The following is an 11829-nucleotide window of genomic DNA, read 5'->3' on the forward strand; positions in this document are numbered from 1 at the left end:
AATCCATGTGAAGAGCTGCAATTACCAATAGAGACTATACAAAATGAGAAGTAGAAGGCTGGAGTCTTAGGGACAGTGGGGAGCAAAGAACCAAAGAAAGTGAAAGGAAAGGGCAGGAGTATCCAGAAATGAATGAAGGTCAGAGCAACAAGGAGACGGTAAATGAGCAGATGGTAAATGACATATCTTGGCATCCTGACTGAATAGGGAAAGGAGGGGGTGGATAGACAGGAAGACATGGGTGTGACAAAGGCCTCAATTATGACGATAAGATGAGGGTGGTGGTGAAAGTAAAGAACAGGAATGCCAAGAGAGATAGGAGAGTATACTTAGTGTGGGCTACAGTATCTTAGAGTGGTTACAGAATATTGTGGAATACATGGGAAAATATGTACATTCTATCATTTTGCACAACCTGAGTATATGCTCAGGGCAAAGGATAAGACCAGGGTAATAAATAGGCTCTGCATTCACTGGGGACAAATTTAGTTTTACTAGATCAGGTGTGATTGAAAATGTTGTTAGCTGATACATTAAAACAAAACCAAGTGTTACACGCTTTACGGGGTTAAGAACAACTTTAATTAACTATTAGTAAGAAAGAGAAATAAGTTACTTTTTTATTTTTGAGAGAGAGGGAGAGAGCATGCGCGGGGTGGTGGGGGGAGAGGGAGAAAGAGAATCTTAAGCAGGCTCCACACCCAGTGCAGAACCTACACAACACAGGGCTGGATGACCCTGAGATCATGACCAGAGTCAAAAGCAAGAGTCTGACGCTTCACTGACTGAGAAACCCAGGTGCTCCATAAGTTACATTTTTTTTTTTTTAAGAATAAACTCAAGGGAACCCATAAATTACATTTTAAAGAAAGTTTTCTTAGAGTTCATAAAGTGAAATTTTTGTGCTCCTACTTTAGTTTGTATAATTGTATAAAAGTTTTAAGACCAGTATCTACTGTAAAAACAAATATTTTCACACAGCAGGTATTTGTATCTTCTTTCCTTTAATAAATATCCATGACTCCTCCCTTAATAGTTGCTGGAACAATAAATACAATTCTCTTGGGGTCCCTGGCTGGCTCAGTCAGAAGAGCATGTGACTCTTGATCTCAGGGTCATGAGTTCAAGTCCCATGTTGAGTGTAGAGATTACTAAAAAATATAAACTTAAAAAAATACAACTCTCTTATAAAATCTATTCTATGACAACATCTTTAAACTTAATAGTAATGGGAAATACATAAATAAAATATTTTAGGAAATTACTGATTTTTTTTAATTGTCAGAATTCGGTTGTATTGTTTTTCTGGTAGGCAGAATTCTAACGATGTCTCCCAAGATTCCCATCCCCTTGGGATTGAATCAAACACTATTGAATCAAACACTAATCTAGGTACTGCTATGAAGAGACTGTGCAGTTGGAATTAATGTTACTAATCAGCTGACTTTAAGGCAGAGATACCTTTGGTTATCTGGATATAGCCAATGTAATCAAGTGACCCCTTAACAACAGAACAGAAGAGCCAGAGTAATGAGGCAGAGAGGAAATCAGAGAGATTTGAAGCATGCAGTGGGCTCTACCACTCTCACAGGCTTTGAAGATGGAGAAAGGAAGCCATGAACCAAGGAATGTAGGTGGCCTCCAGAAGTTGAAAACAACCCCAGCCAACAACCAGCAAGGAAATGAACACCTCAGTCCTACAACAGTATGGAATTGAATTCTAACAACAACCTAAAAGAGTCCAGAAGTCAATTTAGTCCCAGACCTCCAGAAAGAAAGTCAACCCTAATGACACCTTGATGTCAACCTTTAAAACCTGGAGCAGATAACAAACCGGGCCAAACTGTACTCAGACTTCTAACCTACAGAACTATGAGATAAGGGTACAACAAATAGGTGTTGTATTAAGCTGCTCAATTTGTGGTAATTTATTCCAGGACCACTGAAGACTAACACACTTTCTTTAATTTGCTGACTTCAAATGTGCTCTATCCAATCCCATTTTCTTGACCTTTTGTGTAACTTTGGACAGAGTTCATACATTACCAATAACAGTTATTATGAAACCCAGTCTAATTTATTTTCCTCCAACTTTTCATTTTGAAAATCCTTAAATCTATAGAAAATTTAAAAGAATAGCACAAAAAATACCCTTATACCTATATTCATCAGTTGCTAACATTGTTCTAAATTTGCTTCCTTTCTCATTGTCTCTAAACATACATAACTATCTCTACTTCTGCTTTCTTTTTCTCTGTATCAGTGGTCCTCAACTAGGAACAATTTTCCCTCTGAGAGGACATGTGGCAATGTCTGGAGACATTCTGATTGTTACTACTGGGGGGTGCTGCTGATATCTAATGGGTAGAGGCCAGGGATGCTGCTAAACATCCTACAAAACAAAGCCCCACACCACAAGTATCCAGCCCCAAATGTCAATAGTGCCAAGGTTAAGAAACTCTGCTCTTTATATATGTACATACAAACGTATTTTCCTGAACTATTTAAAAGTAAATTATAAACATTATGATATTTTTTTACACTAAGTACTTCAGTTTATACCTTCTAAAAATAAAGACACTCTCCTATGTAACACAATTTAACAATGATAACAATGATACAATAATACCATCCAACATATACTCCATTTTCAAATTTCCCCATTATCTCAAAAAAATCCTTTAGCACGTTTTATTCAAAATCCTAGATACAGGGCCCCTGGGTGGCTCAGTCAGTTAAGCATCTGATTTCAGCTCAGGTCATGAGCTTGCAGTCTGTAAGTTCAAGTCCCATGTCAGGCTCTGTGCTGACAGCTCAGAGCCTGGAAACTGCTTTAGATTCTGTGTCTCCCTCTCTCTACTCCTCCCCTGCTCTCGCTCTGTCTCTCCCTCAAAAGTAAATAAACATTAAAAATTTTTTAATTAAAACAAAACACCAAAATCCTAGAGCCAATCAATGGTACAGAGGTTGGCATATTGATGAATATTTCAAATTTAAAATAAATAAGAAGCTCTAATTACAAGCAATTGGGGGCAGGCAGTAAAACTTACGGTCCCAGCTCTAGGATCTGTCAGTCTGTGACTCTGACACCATGTATGTCTGAAATGGATGTAGTAATTAACTCAGAAGGTTGTTAGCATGTTATAAGTCTTTCTTGCAAGAATATCCTCAGATATGATTACTCAGTTCTTAGGACAGAAAGGGAACTCTGTTTATAATAATCCATAACCCTGTTGAAAAAGCATCAATCTGAAACAACAAATCAAGAAGGAACTTTTTCCAAAAAAGATATAAAAAATAGCCAAAAAGCACATGAAAAGATGCTCAACATCACTCATCATCAGGGAATTGCAAATCAAAACCACAATGAGATACTACCTCACACCCGTTAGGATGGCCACTATCAGAAAAACAGAAAATAACCAGTGCTGATGAGGATGTGGAAAACTTGTGCATTGTTGGTGGGAATTTAAATAGTATAGTCACAATAAAAATCAGTATGGCGTTTCCTCAAAAAATTAAAAATAGAATTACCCTATGATTAGCAATCTCACTTCTGGGTATATATACAAAATAACTGCAAGCAGGATCTCAAAGAAATATTATAATTTCCATGTTCACTGCAGCATTATTCACAATAGCCAAGATGTGGGAGCAACCTAAATGTCCACTGACTAATGAATGGAGAAAGAAAGTGTGGTATACACATGCGGTAGAATATTATTCAGCCTTTAAAAAGAAGAAATCTTGTCGTAAGCTACAAGGTGGGTGAATCTTGAGGACATTATGCTAAGTGAAATAAGCCAGTCATAAAACAAGTACTGCATGATTCTACTTATATGGGGTATCTAAAGAAGTCAAACTCACAAAAACAAAATTAGAATGTGGTTACCAAACTGTCAGGGAAGGGGAAATGGGGAGATGTTTAATACAGAGTTTCAGTTTTACAAGATAAAAAAGTTCCAGAGAGCTGTTGCCAACAATGTGCATATATTAACACTACTGTACCATACACTTAAAAATGGCAAGATAGTGGGGGAACCCAGGTGGCTCAGTCAGTTAAGCGTCTGACTCTTGATTTTTGACTCAGGTCATGATCTTACCATTCATGAGATCAAGCCTCACGCCAGGTTCTGTACTGACAGTGCCAGGCCTGCTTGGGATTCTCTCTTTCCCCCTCTCTCTCTGCCCCTCCCTCACTTTCTCACTCTCTATGTCAAAATAAATGAACTTAAAAAAAATGGTAAGATGGTGAATTCCATGTTATGTGTTTGGGGTCACAATAAAAAACAAAAGAAAAGAAAGAAAATAACCACAGTACCATGGTAACATCTAAAAAAAAGATAATTATTTCATTAAATAATCAATTCATCCCAACCACAAAAAGAACTACTTATTTCTGGTGCGTCGGGTTGGTTCAGTCAGCTGAGCGTCCGATTTTGGCTCAGGTCAGGCTCTTGCAGTTTGTGGGTTCAAGCCCCACACTAGGCTCTGTGCTAACAGTTTGGAGCCTGGAGCCTACTTTGGATTCTGTCTCCCTTTCTCTCTGCCCCTCCCCGCTCATGCTTTGTCTGTCTCTCTCTCTCTCTCTCAAAAATAAATAAACATTTTTAAAACTGTAAAAAAAAAACTCTTAAAAAAAACTACTTATTTCTAAAGAAAAATTCACCCACTAATATTTTGGGGGCTTTTTCCCCCCAAATACGTTCACTTTACAATATCATAGGTTTTCTAAACTCATATACTTTGTAGATTAAGATTTTTAAGGGAAAATTAATCAAAAATATTTGAGGGCGGCCTGGGTGTCTCAGTTGGTTAGGCGTCCGACTTCGGCTCAGGTCATGATCTCATGGTTCATGGGTTCAAGCCCCATGTCAGGCTCTGTGCTGACAGCTCAGAGCCTGGAGCCTGCTTCAGATTCTGTATCTCCCTCTCTCTCTTTCCCTCCCCTGCTCATGCTGTCTCTCTCAGAAATATATAAAAATATTTTAAAAAGTTAAAAAAAGAAAATATTTGAATGTATAGAAATATGTTAAGAATGTGAGACATTTAGCTTTTCAACCAAATGATATAAAAAGATGATATTTAACAGAACGGTACAGCATTGTTTTTAGAAGCAACTTTAAGAAATGAAAACATTAAAAGTACCTAACTGCAGAAGGAAGGAAGGAAGGAAGGAAGGAAGGAAGGACGGAAAAACTACAGAGAATATAAAACAACTCTATAATCCATCAAAATGAAAATGGAGGGACACTGGGAAGATGGCAATGAAGAAACAAATACTATTACTATATGCTACAGCCTGAAAGTACAGTAAGAATGCAATATGCCTGAGAAATCACCATTTCTTTGCGTTTGTAACAGGGTTAGAAAAGCAACTAATGGTAATATCAAATGGTTGCATTATAATTTCATGCTTGAATTTAAGACATTATGGGATGCATATGCTCTCAATATACTCACCAGTCTCAGGAAGCTAATCAGAGATTTAGGGATTTCATTTCAGGCAAAGTAAAAAATTTAGCTTTGAACAGCAGGTCTAACAAACTTGATGAGAACCACACCACCTATAGTCTTTGGGGAATAGGGAACCACCACCTGCTCTAATTATCCGTAGATTTATAATAATCCTGGAGGCTGAAAACAGGCAAGAAGCCATTTTACTCTAAGTACCATACTTGATAATATCATCACTTAGTACCAGTTAATCTAGTCAGTAACCCCATCTGGCACTAAATACCATACAATAGCCACACTAAGTTATAAAGAACCAAACCATCTACACCAGTTACTTTTTTTAATGTTTATTTTTATTTTTGAGAGTGTGAGCGGGGAAGGGGCAGAGAGAGAAGGACACAGAGGATCTGAAGCAGGTCTGCACTGACAGTAGTATGTGCAATGAGGAGTTTGAACTCATGAACCATGAGATCATGACCTGATCTGAAGCTGGACACTCAACCAACTGAGCCACCCAGACACCTCAACAGCAGTCATTTTTTTTTTAATGTTTTATTTATTTCTAGGAGAGAGAGAGACAGTGTGAGCGGGGGGGGGGGGGGGGGTCAGAGAGAGAAGGAGTCACAGACTCTGAAACAGGCTCCAGGCTCTGAGCTGGCAGTCAACACAGGGCCCGACGTGGGGCTCGAACCCACAAACCGTGAGATCATGACCTAAGCGAAAGTCGGACGCTTAACCGACTAAGCCACCCAGGCGTCCCAACAGCAGTCATTTTTGAAAGATAATACTAATATAAGCCAAAGAGCCTGGTGCCAGAAATGTTAAACAAGTGCCCACACCTTAATTAGAACATGATATTTATCCATTCCTTCATGACAGCCCTACAGAACACATATAGGAACTGTTAGTCATTTTTAAGAAATTTAAGAGTTTTGAAATCTAAAGGGCTTGAAAACCTTTAGAAGCACCCACATATCTCAAACTTCAAATTCCATTAGAGTTGCAGCAGCCTTTAAAATGCAACAGGGCATGCAGACAGAATGACTAGAATGGGAAAACGTGTATAATCTAAATATAGAAAATTGCTCTAAATTGTCTTAACTTTCTATCTTCCAGGACTTAATGATAGTGAGAAGGAAGAAGGTATCCTAAACTAAAACCAAGGAATTATAGGGCTGTGTTATCAGTCCCACCCAGACTTGAGTACACTCTAAATAAAGTAGCTTCTAATTTGTAGAAAACACGCTGCTAAAAACAGACAAATGCAGGTGTCATTCTGGGTCACCACATCCAGTGGGCCAAAAGTAGAATCATCATAACGGTGTGTGGAAGAAAAACACTGCCTAAAAATGGTCTAAACAGGTTAATACACCCACAGTTTCCGATCTCAGATGCACGACTCTACTCTGTTCAATGTGCCACAACATTTAGCCGGTCCAGAACATGCTATTTCTCAGGTAAGGTTTCAACAGAATAGCTGGAAAGGATGGACCTATAAGTTACTACGCTGAGAATGATGCCTTGCCATGCTGCTCAGATAAATGTTCATTGGCTATCTATTTCAGGCAGGTCATGCCCTCCTTGCTCACAGAGATGCCCCACAAAGTGTGCCTTCACCACTTCTCTGGAAGAAGTACTCCCTGCACCAAAAAGTTGGCATTGGTGGGTAGCACCGGAGTGGCTCAGTCAGGTAGGCATCTGACTCTTGATTTCAGCTCAGGTCATGATCTCACAGTTACTGGGTTTGAGCCCCAAGTCAGGCTCCACGCTGGCAGTGCAGAGCCTATTTGGGATTCTCTCCCCCGCCCTCCCTGCCCCTCCCCTGCTTTCTCTTTCTCTCTCTCTCAAAATAAATAAACTTAAAAAAAATTTTTTTAATAAAAAAACTTAAGTCAACTGCCTAAAAAATTTTCCCTGTAAATTGTAGGATGAAAAGAACTTGCAAGCCCTAAGGCCTGAACACCTCAGAACATAACTTTTTTTTAACTTCATCTAATTAAAGACAAATCGTAAAATTACAACTATATAAAGCTGGTCTCTGCAACTTCCCTCTCTTCTTGCTGGCCCTTCATCTCTCCCCTCCATCTCTGAAATCCAATATATATATAATAGAATATTACTCAGCCATAATAAAGAATGACATTTGAAACAACATAGATGGAGCTAAAGAGTGTAATGCGAAGTAAAAGAGGTGAGTCAGAGAAAAACAAATACCATATGATTTGACCCATATGTGGAATTTAAGAAACAAAACAAATGAACAAAGGAAAAAAGAGCCCATCCAAAAACCAGAGAGACTATAAAAACTACAGAGAACAAACTAATGGTTACCAGAGGGGAAGTTGGGGGTGCGGGGAGGATGGGTGAAATCGGTGAAGGGGATTAAGGGTACACTTACCATGCTGAGCACAGAGTAATACATGGAATTGTTGAATCACTATATTGTATGCCTGGAACTAATATAATACTGTATGTTAACTATACTAGAATTAAAATTTTTTTAATAATAACTTTAAAAAAACCATTTTAGTTTGAAGGAGGACATTGGGAAGAGAAATGAAACAAAATACTGATCAAAGTTGAGGGCAGGTGATAGGTCGGTGAGAGTACGTTATTCTTTTCTGCTTTGTGTATGTATAAAAACTTCCATAGTAAAATAGTTTTAAAAGAGAAAGAAACTAGGGGCACTTAGGTGGCTCAGTCAGTTAAGCGTCCGGCTGACTGTGCTCACAGCTCAGAGCCGGGAGCTTGCTTGCTTCAGATTCTGTGTCTCCCTCTCTCTCTGCCTCTCCCCACCTCGTTCTCTCTCGCTCTCTCTCTCTCAAAAATAAATAAACATGAAAAAAAATTTTTTAAAGAATCTGTTCTCTTCCTCTCGAGTTGTCTTTTGCTTCTTCACTTTTCCTTCATTGCACTTACTATTGTCATTATGTATTTCTGAGATTATTTAATTTAATGTTTGTCTCCCTAACTAGACTTTACGTTCCATAAGGACCAAAAAGACTTTTGCTTAGCTCCAGTAGAACTGCTTCCATCTCACAGAGTTTCTGGGAATGTGACAGGCCTCCAACAAATATTAAGTAAATGACTAAGTCAATACAATAAGTCATATTATACACCTAGATCAATTATCAATAAATGTTCAATAAATAAAAGTGGAGGGTGGTGTAGAAATCCAGGAATCTTTAGATGAAGGAATTCAACATATCTACCTGTATGTATTTACTATTTAAATTCACACGCTTTTCTATTTAAAATGTAGCAAAAATGTCACAAAACATATTTAACTTCATCTACATCATCCTCACTATATCTATGTGATATACTCAGTTAACCACAAGCTCCACTTCATGATATGGAAACTATGGAACTAAAAAGTTAGGAAGATTTTTTCAAGGTCATGATGAACCAGAAGCACAAATGAACAAAGCTCAGCTCTGTTCTCATGCCTCATGCTGTTCCTAAAGGAACATGATTTTATTCTCAGGAAAAATAAAACAATAAAAAAGGAAAAGGAGTACTGTATATATTAATTCAATCTTCAGGGGCTAAGAAACTGAGTAGCTGTATAATAGTCTCAGTTGGAAATATTCTGACTTTGCCCAAAACAATTTCAAGGTTGAAGCACCTAGTGGTAAAGGAATTCTAAAAACCAGAAGATGAAGCATTTAGACAACAGGGAACAGAAAAAAAGTATGACACTTGAGTAATGTGAAGGCCTTTTTTTTTAACTGGTTAAACTGAAAGAGCATAGTGACGGAAAACGAACAAGAAAATTCATAAAGACAATAAATACTAATACGAAGACATTGTTTAAAACACCAGTCCCCTGGGTTCCCAAGTTTTAAATTTATTTATCTCAAATACAATACTGGAATCAATAATTTTCTTGTTAATCATTTTTTATATAGAAGTATCCTACTGGGGCGCCTAGGTGGCTCAGCCAGTTAAGTGGCCAGCTTCAGCTCAAGTGACGATCTCACAGTTTGTGAGTTCAAGCCCAGCATCCAGCTCTGCGCTGACCGCTCAGAGTCTGGAGCCTGCTTGGTATACTGTGTGTCCCTCTCTCTCTCCTTCCGCCCTTTATATGCCGTCTCTCCCTCTCTCTCAAGAATAAATAAACATTTAAAAATTTTTGGGGCGCCTACGTGGCTCAGTCGGTTAAGCATCCGACTTTGGCTCAGGTCATGACTTCACGGTTCTTGGGTTCGAGCCCTGCATCAGATTCTGTGCTGGAAGGTGTGGGCCTAGAGCCTGTTTCAGATTCTGTGTCTCCCTCTTTCTCTGCACCTCCCTCGCTCATGCTCTGTCTTTCTCTGTCTCAAAAATAAATAAACTATTAAAAAATTTTTAAAAAAAGAAGTAGCCTACTAAAATACCACTATATCCCTAAATCCTTTTGAAATGCTTAAAATCCAAGTTTACCTTATTTTAGTGATAATGTTGTGCACATCCAGAAAGGCAGAAATACCCAATGTTTGCCATTAATGGAACCATAACTATTTGCAAAACTAATCTTAATTCAGCCAATCTGAAAGCTCTTGAGGTATGGTGCCAAAAAAATGTCACAGCCATATTTATGGAGAACATTTTGAGACAAACTAATTAAAGTCTAAAATAAAGTCTGCCGCAAAATCTCAAAAATTAAATATAAGTAGCTAGATAGTTTTAGTAAAAAAAAAAAAAACACATTTTAAAAATCCCAATAAACTTATTTTGGGGAGAGAATCCGGAAAGATTCTTTTGTTCATACAAAGGGTTACAAAGAGGTAATATGGCCTAGGTTGAATTCTACACTGGGTTGCTCCACTGTTATTCAAGCATAATTACTACTGGTGGAGCTGCTACAAGGACTCAGGGAGTTCAGTTTTACTCCTACACCCTTCAAGTCGTGGGGTGTCAAATCATGCTTCCAATTCGCAGTACATCATTCACTGCAGGGTAACGATTTACATATGCGATTTCCAAACGAGAATGAAAGACTTACTTGCTCCACAATGGTTTCTTCTCAACTTTTAGGATAATTTGTAAAAGCGCCAGCTGAGCATGAATTCCTGTCCCCAAATAATTTATCAATACCTTAAGCCTTTTAATGTAAACGGTAAAAGGAATACTGTCCTCTGAATGCAGACAACGCTGCGGACCCACGCGAGGCATTGATTTGTAGTTGTTTTTCCACTGGGGTGATGGATTTGCGCTCAGCTACTCACGATGTCTACTAGGTCCCCCTGGTGACCAACTGCACACGAAGGCAGTAGTAGGGTTTGAAGACACAGACTGGCAGCGGCACAGAGGGTGGAACGGGAAATCATGAAAGATTAACACGCGAACAGTACACATGACATGACTGAGAATTACGTTTGCATTGCTGGGGTATTTGAGATCGGCACCCGGCACTGTCCCCTTTCCTTTTAGAAAGCAAACACCCATCCGTCTCATTTGGGCTTCCGAGCCCTACCTCCCATTTAAATCACGGGTGGGATGGAAAGACCGAACCACGGGGCTCAGCACCAGGCACACGTCGCTTCTCGGGGATTTGGGGAAACAGTGACGTGACAAATTGCCATAATTTTCTAAAATATGGTGGAATGACACACCACCTTTCCCACCACAGACCGAAGACATAGAGTCTTGAAAAGCCGACCTGCGGGGCCCACACGGGAGGAGGAGGAGAGCACGGGACCGGGGAGAAGCCGGCGGCACGTCCCGAGCCCAGGCTGCCGATCCTCAACTGCTAGGGGGGTAGGGTCGCACCCAGGTCACGTCTCGGGGCTCTCAGAATGCGAGGGGCACCAGGGCGAGTCCGGGCGGGGCGACGGCGGCCCCGGAGCCCCGCGGCCAGGGCGCGAGAGGCGCCGGGGCAGCTGTGGGGAGCGCGGGCAGCGCCGCCGTGGGGGCTGCGGCGCCAGGGCGGCCGGGGAGGGCGCGCCGCCAGGTGCCGGACGGCAGGGGGCAGCGGGTTTCGGGCGGGCGCCGACCCAATGAGGGAGGAGGGAGGCGGGCGAGTCCCGCGCGGCGAGGGCGGGCGCCCGGCGGGCTCGCCGCCGGCCTACCTGGAGGTAATAGGGTTTCCTTAGCCAGGCCCCCGGACAGAGACTCCTCGCCATGGTAATCACACATCGCCCCGCCGCGCCGCAGTCAGAGGCGGACCCGAGCGCTGGAGACCCGGCTCCCCGCCTTCCCCGGCCTCCACGCCCCCAGCCCGCCCGGGCCCGCCCACTCCTCCGCCCCCGCGGCGGCGAGCGCCGCGCTCCCCCCGGCCCCGCGGCGGTGACGGCGGCCGGCGGCCGGAGGCTCTGCCTCCTGCTCTGCTCGCCCCGCCGCCGCGGTCTTCAGAGCCGCTGCCGCCGACTCCGCCATAAAGGGGAGTCG

At 41.2% G+C, this 11829-nt stretch overlaps 1 protein-coding gene across 1 annotated transcript in view; it reads right to left on the reverse strand.

Annotated features, from left to right (window-relative positions):
* DIPK1A (divergent protein kinase domain 1A) overlaps positions 1–11621 on the reverse strand; it is a 116123-nt gene extending 104502 nt beyond the window's left edge. Inside the window, exon 1 of the mRNA XM_039236431.1 lies at positions 11511–11621. Coding sequence (XP_039092362.1) covers positions 11511–11564 — 54 coding nt within the window. The 5' untranslated portion in view covers positions 11565–11621. The remainder of the gene's footprint in view (positions 1–11510) is intronic.
* Positions 11622–11829: the final 208 nt, after the last annotated feature.

The sequence above is a fragment of the Hyaena hyaena genome, unplaced genomic scaffold (assembly GCF_003009895.1).
Source record: "Hyaena hyaena isolate Hyena2069 unplaced genomic scaffold, ASM300989v1 scaffold_111, whole genome shotgun sequence".
Taxonomy (NCBI): Eukaryota; Metazoa; Chordata; class Mammalia; order Carnivora; family Hyaenidae; genus Hyaena; species Hyaena hyaena.